This window comes from Heteronotia binoei, chromosome 8, assembly GCF_032191835.1.
Source record: "Heteronotia binoei isolate CCM8104 ecotype False Entrance Well chromosome 8, APGP_CSIRO_Hbin_v1, whole genome shotgun sequence".
In the NCBI taxonomy this organism is placed as follows: domain Eukaryota; kingdom Metazoa; phylum Chordata; class Lepidosauria; order Squamata; family Gekkonidae; genus Heteronotia; species Heteronotia binoei.
In genome coordinates, this window is record NC_083230.1 from 84,444,021 (window position 1) to 84,466,009 (window position 21,989).

A 21,989-nucleotide genomic window follows, 5' to 3' on the forward strand; every position below is an offset into this window, starting at 1 on the left:
GGGGGAGGAGGTGAGTAAAGACTGGATGAAGAAAAAAGAGACAAACAGCTGAGATAAGCAGAAGAAAAATCCCCAAACTGTTAAGTCCTGTGCAATTCCTCAGTAACTAGCTAAGAGTCCATCGCTGCCACTGAGATCATTGGCACTTGAATGTGAAGCTATGAATCAGACACATTCCTCCACTCAGAAATAAATTATATTTCTGGATAGGTGGAGTACTTGTGGGGAGCACGACAACTTTCCTGGGTCTCTCTCAGAGATGAAAAGGAAAGAAGGTGAGGAAGAAATCTGTTCAGCTGCTGGAGGTAGATTTTCTTTGAGTGCACGAACCAGCCGTAAGCTCCTGAAGAAGGAAAGTCAAACAGAGAGCAGAGCATTCCATGATGGCAAAAAAGCAGCGAAGACACAACGCAATTTAATCTATGGACTGGGACAGATGTGCTTCTTCCTGCTTCTCAGGATGGGTAAGAGACATTGATGATTGTGACACATAAAGAGGACTGAGGCATCCTGATGACTTCTGTCATTTCATTTGAGACCCAGGATGCTTCAACTAATTTCTGTTTTTTACCCATCATCACTTGTGTTTCTCCAGTTGTTAACCTGCCACTGTATGGTGTATGTGCCATAGTTCCTCCTAGTATCAGAGCGCACCTTGTATATTCAATGACGGCAGAGCTCATTGAAGAAGCTTCATGGGGCAACTTCTCAGATGATGGCAGGCTTGGAGAGGAAAGTCCTGTCACAGGAGTCTTGGGTGCAGTTCTCATCATTATGTTTCTGATTGGGATGACAGGGAATATTTATGCATTGGTGGTGGCACTTAGTGGTCTGTCTGGTCGCTCAACTGGATCTTTGTGTGTGTACATAATTAACTTGGCCTTGGCTGACTTACTCTACCTTTCCACCATCCCCTTTGTGGTATGCACATATTTTGCTCGCAACTGGTTCTTTGGGGATTTGGGCTGCAGGATTTTGCTCAGTTTGGACCTGCTCACCATGCATGCTAGCATCTTCTTGCTTACCACCATGAGCTTGGAGCGTTACTGGGCAGTGGCTAGGCCAATGAGGGCCAGATGGGCTGGAAAGAGCTACCGCAAAGTTGCCAGTGTAGCTGTATGGCTCCTCTCATTGTTGCTTACCATACCCATGATGGTCATGATCCAGCAGAGAGAAGGCATCAGCCATAAACATATCTGCTTTCCCACATGGACTCCTGATGCTTTTCGAGTTTACCTCACAATTCTGTTCAGTACAAGCATCCTGGGGCCTGGTTTGGTCTTGGGTATAGTGTATTCCTGCCTTGCCCAGGCCTATTGGACCTCCATGAAAGTAATGCAGCCACGAGTGGTGGGCAGGGTTTTGAAACAGAAGCTGTTCTCCAGGATCTTCAGCATCATCGTAGCCTACTGGGCCTGCTTTGTACCATTCTGGGCCTGGCAACTAGCCAAGTTGTACTGGTCAGAGGATTTGGAGATTGGCCCCACTGCTCAGGCTTACCTCAACTTTGGTGTGACCTGCTTGACTTATGGTAACAGCTGTATCAATCCATTCCTTTATACCCTGCTCACCAGGAACTACCATGAGTACATGGCAGCCCGTGGAGGGGAAAGACAGGGAGGACGGCAAGTTCTCTTCAATAGAAGGAAGTATGAAAAGTCCCGAGCAGAATGCTTACCTGGAGCTCAAATGCTATGTTGTCACAAGGAGGAATGTTTAAATGAAGGAGGCAAAGGAAAATAATTAACTCCCAAGACAAATTGTAACCAAGATACAGAAGAGTTCTATGGATACTCAGTGTATTAAATATATTTGTACCCTTCAAGCTGTCTCTTCTCTTACTGAACAGCACTGCAATTATCTCCTTTCATTTGGGAAGTATTCATGCATTACATTGTTCTCAAGATAATCATTGCAGCTATCTGCTGACAGTCAAACCATGTGAAACTATAAGCATGAATCACTATCATGCTTTGCTTTATACCACTTTACTATGTGGTGTAGAGGTATCATATGAGTTTTATTCCTGTGATCTAAGTCTGGGTTCCCCCAGATGGTGCAAGCCCTCTAGGAAAAGTCATAGTTTAATGGCAGAGCCTTTACATTTATAAGGCTAAAGTCACTTAGAGTATTATTACGGAGCAAAAGCAGGGGACCTACAATGTCTTGTGTGTGTGTGTGCGCGCATGGGGAGGGGGCATTCTCATCCGCCCTGCTGGTCTCCCCCATGCTATCTTCACTTTCTGTCCTTCTCTTGCTGCTACACAGCTTTTCCGCTTTCCTGTTGCTTTGCTCCCTCACTCCAGCCCCCATCTCCCTCCTTTTTGCTTCACTTTCTTGCCCTCGCAAGGCTTCTTTCTGGTCCTGCCTGCCTACCAGCCCACTCCTTCATAAAGTTTCAAAAGGAAAAACAGCAGCCATTTTTGATTACTTAAGGAACCACAGATTATTGTCTATATCTTCACTTAACGGGATCTCAAGTAGCATAACTGGGAATAATAGTGCTTTGATGGACCAGTCATCTGATTGTTTATGTCAGTATGTGAGCCAATACATTTCTGCTGCAATATGAGCTCCGCTGCTCTGCCTTTATTCTTGGGTCTGAATCTTGAGATGATCCATGCAAGCATTTGGCTTTTGTTGTTGTTATTAGGGAACCTGGTATATTTATATATAACTAAGGAATTACTGCTTTCTTTCTTTCTTTCTTTCTTTCTTTCTTTCTTTCTTTCTTTCTTTCTTTCTTTCTTTCTTTCTTTCTTTCTTTCTTTCTTTCTTTCTTTCTTTCTTTCTTTCTTTCGAAAAAACTAATTGTCGTGAGTTGTACATCAAGTCAAATAAGAGGTAAGCACAGATCTTCAGTGGGCTCACAAACAATATATGCCTGTGCCCATTTTTTGCTTTAGACTTCTCTTTATATTTCTCTATCACCTTAAGCAAATGACCCTCAAATGGAAACCAGTGTCACAGACTATAAGAGGCAATAACTGATGTGATTCAACAGGTAATATAATGTAGAACTGTTACTGTTCTAAATGCTAATATATGTTTTTATTAATGTTTTTATCAAAATATTGTTCACTGTCCTGAGCCCTGTATGGGGGAGGGCGGTCCATAAATCAAACAACAACAACAGCAACAATGACAACAACTGTGAATTTATCCTGAGGCACACCTCACACTTGTAACATTTTATTCACTTAGAGATATCATGTATACCCCACCTTTCTCCTCTGTGGAAACTCAAAGTAACCTATTTTGCTGTCTTCTCTTCCATTTTATCCACACAAAACCATGAGATAGGTCCTGAGACTGGCCCAAACTCTAACCACTATACATACCAGGCCTCAACACTTTAGATTTTAAGGTGTATACCTCAGAATGTGAAGCATGATTGATGACCCAAATGTGTCCTTTCAAATGTATGATAGTCTTTATTCTGCTACAGTCACTGCATTGTATTCCCAGAACTTGTGAAATTAAATCCATTAAGTCCACAGTCTAAAATTACCTAACTGCGCCACTAGCAGAGTGTGCTTTCTCACTCTTTGGAAGGCCATTGCTCTGTCTCCCTCTTTCCCTCTTGTTGGGGATGGAGCTGGACTGGGAGCAGGCAAGGGGGATCCTGCTGTTTTCCTCACACTCAGTATTTAAATGTATGTAGCTGGTCTTAAAATGCTAGCAGGGCTGGCCCTAGACTGTCTGGCATCCTAGACAAGGCTAACTTCTGATGCTCCCCCCACCCCGCACTGATAGCTTCACTGAGTCACATGGTGGAATGCCCAATTTGGCACCCCCAGAAGGCCAATGCCCTAGGCCTAGTGGCAGGGCCGGACCTGAATGCCAGTTCACTGCTTCCATCCTTCTCATAACCTCTTTGAGCAATTACTTTGAGCAATTACCTTCTCATAACCTCTTTGAGCAATTACTTTTGACTCTGGATCTGAGGAATGGACTCCCTGAAGAGGTAAGAGAGGCTCGCTCCCTGAAGATCTTCAGGAGGATCTGCAAAGGTCTGCCTGTTTGCCAGGCTTTTGAAGAGGTTTGAATACCAGGAGTCTTTTAAGGCAGGGAGAGGGAAGGAATTTGGAGCTTGTTATTTTATTAGTTGGAGATGTTTTAGCTATTATTGTAAACTGCATTGAACCAAGAGGAAAGGCTCTATACAAATGTTTTAATAAATCATTTTAATGTGGGAGAAAAAAAACCCTGATTATAAATGTTTTGGAATCTGTCTCAGGTTACAGCTATTTTATTATATAGATCTGTTGTAAAATTAGACATTCTAGTCAAGTTTTTTTTTTTAAATGATGGTCTGTTTATTAACACACTTTTCTTCCGAAGTTGGGGCAAGGCAGCTGATTGCTGAGGAGATTAATACAGCCTACAGAAGGTGGAGACAGTTCTAGAGGGATAGCTGCATTTAGTCTTTTGCAACAAAGAGAGTACCTTGCTGAAGCTGAAAGACTTTTTTGTTCTCATCTAAGCATTTGTGGAGATGTGGACATGTAATGGAGAGCAGAGGTCAGGTAGTGGTGATGCTTAGAGTAAGGAAAGAAATGTCTCTGTTTTCATCAGTGGTAGGTCGAGGGGTATGAAACCGCCTTTGCTTTTCAGGGTGGGTCTTCAGCAGTAAGGGAAGGAATGTCTTGTGTGGCCGTAACATGCCTCATTGCCTGACTAGTTCTGGAGGCAAAAGAAAACAAAGTGAAATAGAGAAGGGCAGGGAGACCACACCATCCTGTGACTGCTTAAGGGGCTTTAAGGGTCATCTCAGGGATGCCAAGAGACTGAGGGAGCACAGAAATCTTTGCCAAAATGCAGCCCACCCATGATTGCTGTCAGGAGTTGCCCAAAAGCTAAAACAGGTCCGCTGGCTTCTCATTTACTTCCACGTTCAACTCTAGGTCTTGGATCTCCATAACCCTAGAGCAACATACCTGAAGGACTGCAGCTTCTCGTTAAGATTGCCAGCCTCCAGATGGGGGCTGGAGATCTCCCAGAACTACAACAGATCTCCATACTATGGAGATCAGTTCCTGTGGGGAAAATAGTTGGTTTGGAGAGTGGATTCTCTAGCATTATACCCTGCTGAGCTTTGTTCCCTCCTCCCCAAATAGGGATGCCAGCCTCCAGGAGGACCTGAGGATCCTCTGTAATTACAGTTCATCTCCAGACTACAGAGATCAGTTCCCCAGGAAAAAATGGAGGGCGGAGGGTGCTTTGGAGGGTGGAGTCTGTGGCATTGTACCCCACTGAGGTCCCTGTCCTCCCCAAGCTCCATTTTCAAATCTCCAAGTGTTTCCCAACCTGGATCTGGCAACCCTACTCAGGCTCGTAGCTACAGTGGGGCCACTTGGGACCTGCCCCCTCCCCAACTTTCTACCAAGACCCCCTGACTTCCCATCCAACCCAGGTCCCCTGTTTATCCTGCCTGGGGGGGCAGTGCACAAGGAGGATCCACCCGTTGTCCCTTTTAAGGACTCCACTATTTCCATCCAGAGCTGAGTGAGGGTGACAATGCTGCCACTGTGATCTGGTGTGGGCCTCCTCCTCTGCTGTCTGCCTAGGGTTGCCAAGTCCATTTTAAGAAATATCTGGGGACTTTGGGGGTGGAGCCAGGAGACATTAGGGGTGGAGCCAAGATCAAGGCTGTGACAAGCATAATTGAACTCCAAAGGGAGTTCTGGCCATCACATTTAAAGGGATGGCACACCTTTTCAATGCCTTCCTTCCATAGGAAATAATGAAGGATAGGGGCACCTTCATTGGGGGCTAATAGAATTGGATCCCCTGGTCCAATTGTTTTGAAACTTGGGGGATATTTTGGGGAGAGGCACTAGATGCTGTACTGAAAATTTGGTGCCTCTATCTCAAAAAACAGCCCCCCCGGAGCCCCAGATACCCGCGGATCAAATCTCCATTATTTTCTATGGGAATAAATCTCCATAGGGAATAATAGAGTTCTCAGCAGACATTTCCTTCCCCTCCCCCCGCTTTCTGATGACCCTGAAGCGAGGGGAGGGCCTCCAAACTGGGGGATCCCCTGCCCCCACCTGGGGATTGGCAACCCTATGTCTGCCAGGGCTGCCATTGTGGGTGGTGCAGCCAAGCGGGGACAGTCCAGCTGAGGCACTAAGAATGCAGGTGCCTTGGGAGGGAGGTGTCTGGCTGACCTAGACTAGCAGTCCCCACATCCCAGGCAGTCCAGAGGTGGTGGCCAGCTCCCCATCCCTATGCCACGTGGCTTTTCTTGCTCTAGCCCATACTCCTCCATCCCCTGCCTGAGGCCAGGGGAAACTTGCAACCCTGTCCCTAAACTCTGCTCTCCCCAGGCCCCACCCACAAATTTCCAGGAATTCTCTAACCCACAGCTGGTAACCCTACTTCCTATAAGACTCCATACTCCACACACAGGCTTGGGTCTACATAGCAATCTGTACTTATAGCCCCCACCCCAGATCTGTATGCCTTTGTAAGGCTTCATACTTTCTCTATGGTGGTGTTTGTTTTGTGAAATACATTACCAAGGGAAGTTCACAAAGGGCCATACCAATATCTGTTTGTCAGGCTTAGAAGGGGATTCTGTTCTGCTGGGCCCTTAGTATATTTGAGATTTGACATTTCTGTAGCAGTTCTTACTATGTTTTTTAATAGAAGAATAAACTGTATTTTAATGTAGGTTTGTGGATTAGGATATGCTGCTTTAGAAAGGTAGAAAAAGCCCAGCAGGAACTCATTAGCATCTTAGGCCACACCCCTTAATTGCATCATTGTTCCACACAGGGTTTTTGTAGAAAAAGCCCAGCAGGAACATATACGCGCATTTATATATATTTTTGTTATATATATAGTGTTTCAACTTTCACAATCAAACAAAACCCAAACCCAAAAGCAAAACTCTGCTAAAGCCACAGCTAAGTGCTATCAGTCTAATGTGTTCTATACACACTCCATTAAACATTGTTTGCTACATTACGTATAGATTTTATTTTTTGTGTTCCACCAAGGGCTGGATCCCACCTAGATTTCCACAGGTACAAGGAGGAAGGGTGATTTTTGCCCATTCACCCTCCAGTAGCCATCCAAAATAGCACTTGAAATGTAGGGGGTTAGGGAGTGCTAGAAACCACTTAGAGATAATCTGTGCTCTCTGGCAGGAAGGAGAAACCAGAGAAATTTGTGTGCATGAAACTCTAGATGGGATCTAACTCACGAGTGTCTGATGTATAAGCCAAGACCTTCAGAAAGGCAGAGCCTCCTCTAGGTTGAGAAGGAGCAGCACAGTTGAAATCTGATACATTGCTATCCCTCTATGGCTGCCAACCTTCAAGTGGGGCCTGGAGATCTTCCAGAACTGTAACTGACCCCCAAACTCTAGAGAACAATTCCCTGGAGAAAACAGCTGCTTATACCATACTGAGGTCCCTCCCCTCAAGTCTCAACCTCCCCAGGCTCCACCCCCCCAAATCTCCAGGAATTTTCCACTTGGAGATGGCAGCCTTATCTCAGGCTGAAAATGAGGTCTTTACATGGAATGGCAGAAATGCTGAAAATGACTGTGTTTCCAGGCACTCTTTTTCACCACCCCAGCCTACTAACATGATCAGAAAAAGCCAATCAGGGTCAAAAGCTTCCAGTGTCAAAGGAGCTGCCAACCTTGAAACAAGACATACAGGACTTCATTGTAGAGGGTGATTGCGATGGACTGAAAGCAGTCTGCCTGAGTGAGAGTTAAGAAACTTACTCTGATTGGCTGAGTCACTTCCATGGTAACAAATGTATCAAGTGGAAAGAGGCAGCCAGGGGGAGAAATCTCCTGAGAGTTCAGTTCGACTTTGAGTTTGGAGCTGAGAGCAGACTTGAATGTGGAATTTAGTTCATTTCCTGAGACAGAGCTCTTGACTGTTTGAGAGTTGATTTGTGAGAAGGGGAAAACAATAGCTATTTCTGGGGAAAACTCTCAAGGCTGTGGCACTGAGTGTCACAAGGCAGAGTGAGACTGAAAGAATCTACTGAGGAGTTCTGTCAGACCAAAGGGTGGACTCTTGATTCTAAGACAGAACACACACACACACACTGTGAGAGGGACAAAAGGTTCTTGAGGCTGTGTGGAAATCCCAGAAGGCAGACAGAGATTCTAGCTGTGAGGGGACTTAACACAAGTGAGTGAGGTGCTAGTGTGAAGAGCCCTCAAGGGTGTTATTGTCCAGGGTATAGCTCTACAGTCTAGAGGATACCTAATATTCACTAGGGGAAAGTGTCTGTGAAAGGGAGATCTGTCACAAGTTCAGTCAGTCCTCTGACTAAGAGAATGTGTGGAGATATATATGAGAAGCCTGAAACATCTATTTCAAAGTCTTTCTCTAATTCAGACTGTTATCCAGTGTGAGGGAAACACTGTTTTTTGCATTATAACATCAGCCTGCCAAAATAAGTAATTGAGTTTATTATTACTTGATTTTCTGCCTGACAACTGATTTCAATTTACATTCATCTGGTATTATTTCTTCCCTTCCTTGCCTTTTTGTACATAATAAATCTATTAATTTGTTTGAGCTATTAAAACGTTATCAGTCCCTTCATTATTTCTGACAAGGTTAAGTTTGGTTTCCTGAGGTAAAGGTGACAAAATTCAAAGTGGTCCCTGGTTTACCCACTGACCCTGACTGTCTCTCACAGCATGCATATTGAGGACAATACACAAGCCCTTCTGGTTTTCCCCCCATTCATTTCCAATAAAATAATACTAGCACATAGATATGATCATTGAACAGAAACCCAGGGCAGGCATTCAGGTCTTACCTCAGCTATAAATGAATGAAGTAGCCTTAGGGCATTGGGTTGGATCCAGACTAAATCTGCAAATTCCCCCACATCCCACAGGATCACCACTTCATAGAGATGAGTAGGAGGCAGCAAAATTCCATTATGTCATCAGAAAATTTAGTCTGCATCCAGCCCGCCACAGGGGTATGCTATCAAGCTACACCACTGGTCTTTTGTAAGGGTTAGCAGAGTCGTGTGGAGGCAGGGCCGGCCCTGCCTTGAGGCAAACTAGGTGATTGCCTAGGGTGCTGGCCTTCTGGGGGTGACGAATTGGGTGCCCCCCATGTGACTTGGTGAAATCAGTGCAAAGGGGGTGCCAGAAGTTAGCTTTGCCAGACTGACTAGGGCTGACCCTGTGTGGAGGTGCTTGAATGCGTTGCTTTAATGACAGTGACTTCCAAGTAGATGCCCTTAAGACAGAGTAGAAGGCCAGTCCTGCTGTACCTTGAATAGCCACATGGGCAAGTGATTCTGGCAGGGGAGACTTTTGTAGACCCTGAAGCACTATGACATGGCAAGCAACACTTACAAAATATTAGCAGTGAAGAAAACATGACAACTCCTGTATTTCCAGTATCAGGCAGATAATGCCCATGATATACCAATGGTACAGAAGTAGCCTTGGAAACCTGTTGACCGTGCCTAGTGAAGCCTCAGAACATTGGTTGAGCAGGACATCCTGTGATTATGGTGTTCAGCTTTGATGCTCATCTTTCACAATGGGCCATGTTAAGCAAGAATATGTACACTTACATTTTTAGTCAGACTGGAGCATATGGATTAGACAGCACAGAAGTTGATGTTTTTAGCACTCACACAGCCTTTGCCCTCTGGTTTGCCTTGTCCCTTCCCAGTATGTGCCACTAACACTTAGGCCACACCCCTGTAACCAACCATTATTTGTGTGGTGTACACAGAGATGCAGGGTCTTCCAAAACCGTAGCAGAAAAAACTATAGACATTACACAAAGTAAGACCAGAATGTAGCTGAGTTTTATTTTTCTGCCTCATGAAGCAGGAAAGGCAACTAGGAGAGGACAGAGACAATTAAAGAAGTGAGATGCCCTTGAATACAATGTCACCGTCTACGCAGATATATTCGATGCCTTCTTGGCCAGAGGTGTTGGGTACCTTGAACTCAGAGTTGCCGGGCAGCGTAATAGTCATCTCATTTTTGTTGTGAGAGAAAATTATCTAAAATAAACAAAGTGTTCATTGTAAGAGATTATCCCCCATTTGAAATCCCAGTTATTTTTCAAGCCTTCTATAAGGTTCAAATTAAAGGGAAGAGTGCTTAGTGGTAGGAATTTGCACTTGCACAGTGACTCATTTGAATGGGGCAATTATCCCTGCAGATCAGCTTCACATGCCCAAGAGGAACTGTTTGCTCTGATGGGGCAAATGCCAGCTCACAAGGGATTTTCCCAGTTCAAAAATGGTATGGGAAGGAAGGTTTAAACCCTCCTTTCCCTTGTGCCAGGGTTCCAGTCTTTATCAGGCCCCTACACTCAATTTTTGGAAAAAATACACAGGGAGCTCTGTTTGCAGACCTCCCCTGTGTCACATCTGTTTGTCTCCCCTATGTGGAAATTTGAACTCAGGTCTTTTTAACCAGATTCTAGTCTCTGAGATAGGAATTCAATACCAGCACACTTAGGACTCCTGCATCCTCCCCAAGATTGTGCCTACTCATCCTCAGGGGTAGCAAAAAAATGACTCATGATACACCAATGCTGTCCTTACTAGATCATCCATCTGAAAATGGAAATGTTTTTCCACTCCAGACTTTCACTAGACAAGATAGCAGGGTCCATGGGAAATCACGGCTTCCAACTTTGACTAGATGTTCAGAGTGCACATCATTTCTGAGCTCATCCACCCAACTCAGGCTGAACCATTTCAAGCCTCACCTCTGCAGTGGTGCCCTCCTGGAAGGGAAAATTGCTCTCTCTGTGTTCTTTCCCCCACTGGCTACCACTCTTGCTGTTGCACACAATGGTCCTCACATCGCCATGAGCATCAAAACGTGCGTTGAAGTGTAGCATGAGTTCATCGTCTTTTTTGCCCAGATTAACTACGAAACTGAGAGACAGATGAGAAGAGGTTATTGCAAAGCCATTGTCATGAATTGTAGATTTTTCAGCAATACAACATGCTCTTGGGTCACTTTGGGCCAGCCAGCTCAAACACTCGCAGACTCGAGAATCTCTACCTGAAGAGGGTGTTGGCATCAATATTTCACTTGAAGCATTCCTGAACAGATGGCACCAAATGTGGTTTTGGAAGCCTGAAGAGACTCAGACCTCTGGGGATGTGATGAAGAAGTGGCAGATGAGGTGGGTTGGAGATAAAGTATCTCCACATTTCTCTGCTCCAAATAATTGTCCAGGCAGCTTTAAGAGATCCCTTAGATGAAGATACCTGGACTGAACCTGAGGTCTTTTTGAGGTGCGGTGACCAGAATTGTACACAGTATTCCAAATGAGACCGCACCATCGATTTATACAGGGGCATTATGATACTGGCTGATTTGTTGTCAATTCCCTTCCTAATGATTCCCAGCATGGCGTTGGCCTTTTTCTATTGTAATCGCACACTGTCTTGACATTTTCAGTGAGTTATCTACCACGACCCCAAGATCTCTCTCTTGGTCAGTCTCTGCCAGTTCACACCCCATCAACTTGTATTTGTAGCTGGGATTCTTGGCCCCAATGTGCATTACTTTGCATTTGGCCACATTGAACATTATCTGCCATGTACCCAGCCTCAACAAATCCCTTTGGAGTTCCTCACAATCCTCTCTGGTTCTTACCACCCTGAACAATTTAGTGTCATTTGCAAACTTGGCCACTTCACTGCCTACTCTCAACTCCAAATCATTTATGAGCAAGTTAAAGAGCATGGGACCCAGTACTGAGTCCTGCGGCACTCCACTGCTTACCGTCCTCCACTGCAAAGACTGCCCATTTAAACTCACTTTCTGCTTCCTATTAATTAGCCAGTTTTTGATCCACAAGAGGACCTGTCCTTTTACTCCATGACTCTCGAGCTTACTAAGGAGCCTTTGATGAGGAACTTTATCAAAAGCTTTCTGGAAGTCAAGGTAAATATCTATTGGGTCTCCTTTGTCCACGTTTGTTCACCCCCTCAAAGAAATGGAACCGGCATTGGAAACTGAGTGTAGTTCTATTAGACTGCTGTTATGTTTTTTTTAATGTTTTAACTGTGTAAAATGTTTAAATTTAATATTTTTATGTTAGATTTTATGTGCTGTGAGCCGCCCTGAGCCACTTCGGTGGGAAGGGCGGGATATAAATCGTAAATAAACTAAAAAAAAACACTAAAAAATATTTTTGTCAAAAGATCCACAAGTTCAACTTTGAGTTCTTTCAGAACTCTTGGATGTATGCCATCCGGACCTGGTGACTTATTAGTTTTTAATTCGTCTATCAGTTGTAGGACCTCCTCTCTTGTCACCTTAATCTGACTCAGGTCTTTCAACACTCCTTCCAATATAAGTGGTTCTGGAGCAGGCAAACACTTCTCATCTTCCACAGTGAAGATGGAGGCAAAAAATGCATTCAGCTTCTCAGCCATTTCCCTATCCTCCTTCAGTAATCCTTTGACCCCTTGGTCATCCAAGGGCCCCACTGCCTCCCTGGCTGGTTTCCTGCTTCTAATATATTTGAAGAAATTTTTATTGTTGGCCTTTATGTTTTTTGCAATATGCTCCTCATAGTCCCTTTTTGCCTGCCTGATCACAGTCTTGCATTTGATTTGCCATTGTCTGTGTTCCCTTTTATTAATTTCATTTGGACTAGCTTTCCACCACTTAAAGGAGTCCTTTTTACCTTTTGCAGCTTCCATTACTTTGTTTGTGAACCATGCAGGCCTTCTCTTATACCTGTTTGTACCTTTCCTAGCTTGTGGTATATATTTTATCTGAGCTTCTAGGATTGTAGTTTTAAATAGCCTCCAAGCTTCCCCAAGGGTTTGACTGTATTCACCTTTCCTTTCAGTTTCCTCTTCACATGCCTCCTCATCACAGAGGACTTACCCCTTTTAAAGTTAAACATGGTTGTGCCGGTCTTTTGGAGCAACTCTCTATTTATACAAACAGTGAAATCAATAACGCTATGGTCACTGCTCCCAAGCGGTGTGATCACTTTTACATCTCTCACCAAGTCTTGGGCATTACTTAGGACCAAATCCAGGATCGCCCCACCCCTGGTAGGTTCTGAGACCATCTGCTCCATAGCACAGTCATTGAGAGCATCTAGAAACCCAGTCTCTTTCTCTCGACCAGAACACATATTGACCCAATCAATCTGTGGGTAGTTAAAATCACCTATGATGACACAGTTTTTACATCTAGCCACCATCTTTAAGCCTTCCATCATATTATAGTCATCCTCTATCTTTTGATTTGGTGGGCGATAACGAACTCCCATAGTTAAATTGCCTTTTGGGCCTTCTATTTCAACCCAAAGCATTTCTAGAAGGGAGTCTAATTCTCTGACCTCAGTCTTACTGGACCGTATGTCCTCTCTAACATACAGAGCCACCCCACCTCCAACCCTTCCCTCCCTATCCTTCCGGTATAACTTATATCCAGGAATCACCGTGTCCCACTGATTCTCCTCATTCCACCAAGTTTCTGAAATTCCCACAATGTCTATGTTTTCTCCCAACACTAAACATTCCAACTCACCAATTTTACTTTCTGAAATTCCCACAATGTCTATGTTTTCTCCCAACACTAAACATTCCAACTCACCAATTTTACTTTGAAGACTTCTAGCTTTGTTAATTAAATTAGTGTCCCCAAGTGCCCCTTCCAGAAAAAAAAAAAATCCTAGATACAGACCTGATTGCAAGGGGGACTTCCCTTGCTTAGGACTGCTTCACATGTTACAGTTCAACAGGTATGCCGTGCAGCACTGCAGAAACCTACAGCAGCATTGGCCTGTGCTATCTAGTGCATGTCTTTTATATTGTGCATGAGAGAAATACACCCTTAAACTTTACAGACCAGGTACACAGTGCAGGTATGAAAACACATATCCATTAACTGCAGCATTTAAAACAGGTCTTGAAAGTACCTTGCCCCTTTCTAGAGTACTTGTGGCTTTTTCAAGCTGCAGGCCACACAAGACCCATTAGAGCTGTTTCCAGCCTTCAAGAACCATCATTTGCCTTCTTCTGCCTTGACAAAGAAAGGGAACCTTTTGTTCTTCTTACCAAGCATGTTTCCCAGGGAAGCTCCATGTTCTCAAAAACTGGCTTGGAAGAGTCTCTCCTCTCTAAGGAGCCCTCCCTACCTCAAGGCTCCATCTGGTAGTTCGGAGCCAAGGAGCTTTTGAGAAATAAAGGCCAGGAAAAATTTAGTGATGTCATAGGGAGAAAGGGAAGAGCTGGGGCATGTTTATCTTTGAAATTATCGGTTCCCATTGTAGGAGCCAAGTTTTTTCTACTGGGCCAAAAGCCCCCCCTCTCCCCGAATGCCAAACCACAGATCTTTGACTAAGATAATCAGCACAGCTAGAATTTTATCACACAAACTTCTTTCCCTCTTTCTTTTGAATTTAGGCAAAGATTTCTAGAAGCACTTGGACAGCTTCCAAATTTTGCTGCAGCAACATGTACCCTGTCTGCGGCACATGAAATGCAGAAGCACCTTGTGCTACTGGCTTTTGGCAAGAGGATCCATCTGCCGGCAAAACTGTCCGATCAGGTCTTTGACTACTACAACTCGTTCCCCCTCAGGCTGCCTGTACAGCAAACCACATCTCTTTCCACCATCTGCACAGTTTTATCACAAACTAGTACTGATTAAACTGCACGTCCAACAGGCAAGTTCTTTGGTATCTTCCTATCCCAATGCAGAAATAATCCAAAGGACCATTAGTCCAACTATCTAGTTCTGAACATGGTTAAAGGAGATGGGCCTTTTGTCTTTTGAAAGACATCTACTTCGAGTTGAGATACACTTCCAAGCCAAGTTTGAGAAAAGGGAGCTTCCTTGGGACACATAATAATAATAATAAAATTTTATTTATACCCTGTCCTCCCCGCCGAGACAGGTTCAGGGCGGCTCACATGGTTGTTTAAAAGATTATACGACTTTTTACAAGTTTTTGTAATGTTGGTTAAGAGCTTGCAAAGCTGAGTGAAAGGAAGCAAGTGGAAACTGCAAGCGGAGGAAAGAGCATGTGCTTGCAGCTTCATCTCATCACCAGGAGCGGCTCTTCCATTAGGCAAACTAGGCGGTTGCCTAGGGCGCTGGGAAAGTGGGGGTGCCAAATCGGGCTCCCCACCCCCCTCCCGGTGCCCCAGGCAAACACCTAGTTTGCCTGCCTCCCCCACCCCCCGCCACCACTGCTGCCGCCGCCTGCCCCTCCATTCCCTTCCCTCCCTTTGCCTCACCCCACCCGCCCCTGTGCCTCCCCCCTCCCTGCCGCAGCTCTGCGTCCCCCCATGCCTCCCCCCTCGCCTCCTCCTCCTCCCTCCCTTTGGACCCTTTCCCACTCTGGCATGTTGATTTCAATGCCAGAACCGGCTCTAGCGCTGCGTTCCGGCTCTCTAAAGCCCCCCCCCCCCCCCCCGGCAAAACACTTGAATCGCACGTAAAACCGCACTGCGGGGCTGGGACACACTCACCGTCTCTCAGGAACAGTGTCCTGAAAGGGCGACCTCCCACTGCCACTGACTCCTCTCCCATCCAGGAAGTGGGGAGGGGAGGAGTCAGTGGCAGCAGGGGTCGCCCTTTCAGGATGTTGTTCCTGAGAGATGGTGAGCGTGTCCTGGCCCCGTGGCGTGGTTTTACCCGCAATTTGAGTGTTTGGTCCGGGGGCGGGGATTTAGAGAGCTGGAACGCTGCGCTAGAGCCGGTTCCGGCGTTGAAATTTACACGCCAAGGTGGGAAAGGGTTTGAAGGGAGGGAGGAGGAGGAGGTATGGCGGGGAGGAGGCCGGGGGGGGGGCACGGAGCTGCAGTGGGGAGGGGGAGGCGCAGAGGTGCTTGGGGGGGGGCGCCAGGCCACGAGTCTGCCTAGGGCACCATGGGGCATCGGGCCACCCCTGCTCATTTCTCAACATGCAGTGATGCCACATGAACTAGGAGTTGGTTTAATGTGTATAACAGATGACATGCTAACAGAGGGGAGAGACTATTAGAATAGACTATTACAGTGGCAGGAAAGGGAGGGGAGAGAAGACAGCCGGACTAGAAATGAAACTGCTATCTCCAACAGCTGTTTCTATTTAGTTTCTTGGCAGAAGATGCAGATCTTTGTTAAGATGTGACTCATTGGAAAATGCTTGCGGGGGTGGGGAGAAGAGTCAGCAATGGCTCTTCTCCATCAACAGAGAGGGGTGGGGGAAGAGTAATTGGCTCTTCTATACTCCATGGCAAGAATCATTTTATCCCCATCACCTAGGATATATCTACAGACTTAGGGGACAACTTAGGCAAGAGACATAGGAGAGCTGGAAAATCCGCTTCTCACCCCCATTGCTGCTTTTGTTTCTAAAGGGTGTGTGTGAGATCCAGATCTAAAAATATCACTCCCAAAGCTGCTGCCTATCCTATGGAGGAGTACATGTGATGCCTACAATATCTCCCCCCAGGAGACAAATTAGCTTGGGTAGATATATCAGGAAAAGTGCATGATTAAAGGATTAGCCTCTACAGAGCTGCACCTCCAGCTTTCTCATATCCTGGTTACTTTGGATTTTTTTTAAAAGAAATTTTTAAATTATCTGTAGTCTAACTCTTCAACTAGTTTCAGGTGGGTAGCTTGGTCTGAAGCAATAGAACCAAGTTTGAGTCCAGCGGCATCTTTAAGACCAACAAAATTGAATTCTGGGTATAAGCTTTCATGTGCATGCAACGCTTTGTTTGATGTACTTTGCATGCACATGAAAGCTTAAACCTAGAATTAAACTTTGTTGGTGTGGACTCAAACTTTGTTTTCTTAAACTGATGCAATACTCATTCTCTATTCCCAGGGAAACTTGAAAATGGTAACTGAATGAGGAGGGGCTTTACAGAGTCCCCACGTTTCTTTGTGGGGAAACCATCAAGGCAATGAACACAGGATAAAATTGTGGCAAGTTTTCAGCACAGATGCATCTCCTCCACGGCTCGGTTTACCTCTTGGGTCCTGCTGGAATGTCTCCTTTCACAGCAACACGCTGCCCAGGGGCAATACGGATGTTGGTGCAAGTAATTCCCTAGAGAAGGAATCCAGAGATGGGTTACAGGCTTTTCTCTTTGCTAATTGGCAAAAAAAAATGAACAGAATCTCATCGTATTACAAACAACTATGCTTTGAACTTCTTTCCATCTTCATGCTCTACAACACGACCATCTTATTATCCATAAGATATTTAAACAAACTTGGATTCATAATACTAATTGCAAAGCAGAATATTATTAAAAACAAATGCAACAAGTGGGCAAATGAGTCACTTATAACCAAGGAGTCCTGCCACACCCTAAAGATTAAAGATTCATTGCATTAATCAGGATATACTTTTTAAGTTTAGCAGCTAAACATGACTGAAGCTTTAGCAATGGGAGGTCTAGGGTTGCCAAGTCCAATCCCAGAAATATCTGGGGACTTTGGGGGTGGAGCCACGAGACTTTGGGGGTGGAGCCAGGAGACACTGGGGTGCAGCTAGGGGGGAGGGGGGAAACGGCGCCGGGGAGCGTGGCGAGTCGCCCGGTCTCGGAGCGGGCGACGCTGCTGCGCGGCTGCCGCCTCTTCTCTGCTCACCGTGGCTGCTCCTCCCAGATGGGCTCAGGCTGAGCCCATCTCGGAGGAGCAGCTGCGGTGGGGTGGGGGCGGCAGCGGCATGGCGGCCTCGCCCGCTCCGCCTCTGGGGTGGAATCGGAGGGGGGGGGCGGAGGCGGGCCGGGGGTGTGGCGATCCGCGAGTCCAGGTCCTAGAAGGGCCCGGATTCGCGGCTCGCCATGCTCCTGGCCTGCCTCGCCCTCCCCTTCTCTGGTTTTGCCTCGCTGGTTTTGCCTGCGCTGCTGCCGCCTCTTGGCTGCTCCTCCGAGATGGGCTCAGCCTGGGCCCATCTCGGAGGAGCAGCTGTGGTGGGCGGGGAGGGGGCGGCAGCGGGGTGGTGGCCTCGCCTGCTCCAGGATCGGGCAGCTCACCATGCTCCCCGGCGCCATTTCCCCCCTCCCCCTGCTTCCTTTTTTTGGGGAGTGGGGGAAGAGGGTGGAAATCCTGGGGTCCCCCGCCAGGGCGGGAGGGTTGGGAAGCCTAGGGAGGTCCCAGTGCCAAGGCCGCTCTTTTATTACTAAGGACAGTTTGCAAAAAGTAATTTTTTTTACACTTCTGAAGGGTATAATTATAAGTATAATTAGATCCTAGTCTGCATTAGAATTCCAAGGCTGCTTCCCAGGGCTGGATCTAGGGGGGAGGGCAGAGGGGGGTTCTTGCCCTGGGCTCCACTGGTGTGTGTGTGTGTGCCAAATTGGGTATGGAGTCCATTCAATTCTATGGGCTCATAAGTTAGAACAGGCCCATAAGGAGGCACCATTTTTTAATCCCCCCCCCTCAAAAAACATGTAGAGACGGTCCTGCTGCTTCCACATGGAGGTTTTCCTGCAGCTGAGCTGAGTATTCAAACTGGAACAAGCCCCCCCCCCCAAAAAAAATGTTCACATGATGTCATCTCCTAATAATCCATTTTGTAGGTTTGCTTTGCTGTGATCTTTGCTAAATTGAGTTTGATGCCATCTTTTTTGAAAGATCAGAATCAAATAACTTGTAACTGCCATATTGGTAGGAAAGGGTACAGTTTTTAAAGATCAAACCTATACTGGCATCATTTTCCTTGTCTCAGCCACCTTATAACCACTATTCTTCTCTCACTGGAGAACATTTTTATTTTGTTAATAAAGGCAAATATACTACATAATAACATACCAATATATTAACATGACCTACTAACCCCTTTGAATTATCAGCTCACCCTTTTCATTGTGGAACTATAAGGGGAAAGGTGCACTCCTTATATTTGCAATGGTTCATGCTTTTTAAAAAAGAAATAAAAGATTATTGTGCTGTAGTGATCTAGCAGCTGCTGATTTTTTTTTAAACAAATGCTTTTAAAAACTCTCCAGTGGCTGAGGGCAGGGAGTGGCTACCATTGTGAGGTGAAGCAGAGGCAAGGTTAGTGCAGGAGAAACTGCCATATGGAAGTCCTACTGCTGCTGCCAATGCCTCTATATTCACAGCTGTAATGAGAGCTACCTGGGGTACTGTCGCCATTTTGCTGTTGCATCATTCCAGACAAGTGAGTCTGGAGCAAAGATATTCAGGTCCTCAAAGGCATACAAGATCATGTTTGAAAAGCATTGCATATGTTTAAAAAGCATTGCATACAAATTATTGTCACCTGTGTGAACAAAAAAGAAGCTATAAGAGATTAATGTGATAACAGGATTTTCTGTCCCTTTATCTTGTTGCACTGATTCTGGACAGAGAATCCAATTCATATTTATGGGTGGACTGGGGGACTCTACTTTGTGCCGAATGCTTAAATCCAGAAGCTGAGAATAATAGTTTTTCTAGATTAACACAGAAAACAATTATGTAAATTTAAGTAAGTGGTATCAATGAGGTCAAGACAATTAGTGAAATCAAGCAGTAATCCAATTGTCAGTCAGGAGAAGAAAAGGGGTATTGGCATTCATTTTGTGTGAACAGAGTTGATTTTGACAGCCCCTCAAATAGATCTACATGACTCCTCTATGATTTTTGAATTTTCCCTGTCTGTACACAGCCAAGAAAGTCCCCATGTGCAGAGCAGCAAGTCCAAGAGCAGCACACTGCTTCTATGTGCAACACTTCCCCACAAGGGGAGCGTGGACCCATCACTACCAAGGGCAGCTGGCTCAGAGGCAATGCTTTCGATCCTACCAGCTTTTCCACTCAATCTCTTCCAAGTCCCCTTCTTTATCAGAGCCACCATTCCATGCTGTTTTTGACCCTCATGAGTCCCACCATCACCTTTAGGTAGTCAAAAGGAGCTTCTTTTCCCTTTTTGCCGTTAGAGAAATTGGTAGGAAACACACCAGTGGCTGCTGCTTTGCAAGAAGGAAAAATATGCCTACATCACCATGGAAACTGTGTGCAGCTTGCTCAGCAAGTCATTCCTAGCCTCACTTCCCTGTCAGTGAAATGGGAACACAGATCTACCTCACTGGGCTGTTTTGAGGCTCAAGATCAGATTTTGCACAGTATTTGACATGCATGCAAAATGGCAGATGGCAACCTTTGCTGCAGGTGTGTATTTCCCTGGCCCTACCCCTTAATAGCAGCCAGACAGAAATTAAGGGGGTGGGGAGAGTTTCCCATCTCTGCAGCCAGGAGAGCCCCCACTGTTTAGTTTCATCCTCAGGATGCTATTAGTGGCATATGAGCATTAACAAAAAGGTAAGAAAAGAAGCTATTGACTTCCCTTCCACATAATGAAGAACAATCAATCTTGTAATACAATTTTCCGTCACAGGGCTAAATTTAGCATCTCCTCTGGCCTAAACTGTTCTGAACCACACCCAGATGCCTCACACACCCCTTTGAAATTTCCACTGCTCACACCCATCAGGTGCTATTAAGTGCTTCATTTTTCAGGATTTATGATAGCCCTGGGCTCTCTGCAAGATCCTGTAAATGGGATTAGAGAGTCTGGTGGCAGGATGCTCAGGCTGAGCCAGAAGTTGTTTCAGCAGCTTTCTCCATCAGCTGTCTGGATGAAAAAGGCTGGCTGAGCACCAGGGGAAAATTAATGAGAACTGAAGCAAGTTTAAGCAGAACACTCCATCAGATACAAGAGAAACAAACTTGGGAAGTCCATTGTTACGAATGATTCTCCTGGATGTATCTCCACACTACCCAGCTTTAGTGACAAAGTCTTAAAAGGACACACTGTCAGCTTAATTTTACAGCCTGCACCCAATTTCACTCTAAAGCTGTCAGCACAACTTTTGAAAAGTATGCTGCCTCTCTCCCTCCAACCATTTCCATTCCTGCAGAGTCACAAGGCAGGCACTCAAACACCTCTGGTGTGTTTGGAAATTCCCCCTTCAGCATCCCAGCCCCCCAAGACTCACAGGCATGATGCTGATCTTCAAGCTTTCTGTGCTGCAACTGCTCTCTGGGGTCCTGCAGGCAGAAGCGGGAACGGAGGTGCCACTCCCTTGCCTTTAAATAGGCAAGCATCTGATGAGTCACATGCTCTTCCAGCCAATCAAAAAGCAGTCACAGGGAATGGGTGGGAAGAGGGGGGGCAGAACGTTCAAGGCAGCAATTTGTGGGGGAGGTGGCCTAGTCTTGCCTCTCCTTTTGGATGAAGATCGCCTGCAGTTATGTAGCCAGGCAGTCACTGGAAGAGCATGTCCTGCTCAGGCTGGTAAGGATGAGGCCAATGGAAAATAGTTTTACAGTGAGAAGATTTTATTGTCCAAGATTCCCTCCCCCCAAAAAAACTTAAACACGGCACTTGGCAGGCAAGATCCTTGGCCCCTTTGTTTGGAGAAAAAAATAAGCCTAGAACAGCTAGATGTACCAGAGCCAAAAGATGCAGAGATATTTGAATAAAGGCTCTTATAAAGAGGAGGGAGGAGAAAATAGCATTGCCGAAGCCTTCCACAAGGCTATTTAGTCCATTATCAAGCCAGAATTCAAATGCACAAACCAATTTAAGATCAATTTATCTAAAAACTGATATGACAGGCATTTGTTAGCACCCCATATTATTCTATTGCACTGTAAATCCACTGTCCTTGCCAGAGATTTTAAACCTCAGTCTTTACTTCCGTAATGGTGGGATGTGATGGGGTGGGCGGGAGTGGATTGGTCCCAGCAATGTGCTGGACCTCTTGCAGCATTGCAGAGTCCAAAGATTCCTTTCTACAACAAACCCTGGTCTTCCATATGGTGGTTTTGATTTGGTTTGACATCCAAACTGGAATACAGTTTTTTGCTTTTGTTTTTTGAGCATCTACACAACCTTATCCTCTAATCATCCACTTTTTGGATTTTCCGTTGCTTTGCAGCAATCTTTCCCAAACCTAGCTTTTGAGAAACATCATAGTCAAAGTATTTTTGCATACAACATGAACCGGAAGGTATGCAT

At 45.5% G+C, this 21,989-nt stretch overlaps 2 protein-coding genes across 2 annotated transcripts; one reads left to right on the forward strand and one right to left on the reverse strand.

Annotated features, from left to right (window-relative positions):
* The first annotated feature begins 413 nt into the window (after positions 1-413).
* Positions 414-1,743, forward strand: LOC132575742 (urotensin-2 receptor-like). The gene has a single exon (XM_060244433.1). The coding sequence runs from the start codon at positions 514-516 to the stop codon at positions 1,741-1,743; it is 1,230 nt and encodes a 409-aa protein (XP_060100416.1). The 5' UTR covers positions 414-513.
* Positions 1,744-9,800: 8,057 nt separating this feature from the next.
* On the reverse strand, positions 9,801-21,118 carry LGALS1 (galectin 1). Its single transcript, XM_060245490.1, has 4 exons — positions 20,965-21,118; positions 16,984-17,063; positions 10,740-10,911; positions 9,801-10,023 (listed from the first exon to the last, which is right to left on the reverse strand). Exons 1-4 carry the CDS (start codon positions 20,968-20,970, stop codon positions 9,877-9,879), a joined length of 405 nt encoding a protein of 134 aa, XP_060101473.1. The 5' UTR covers positions 20,971-21,118; the 3' UTR covers positions 9,801-9,876.
* Positions 21,119-21,989: the final 871 nt, after the last annotated feature.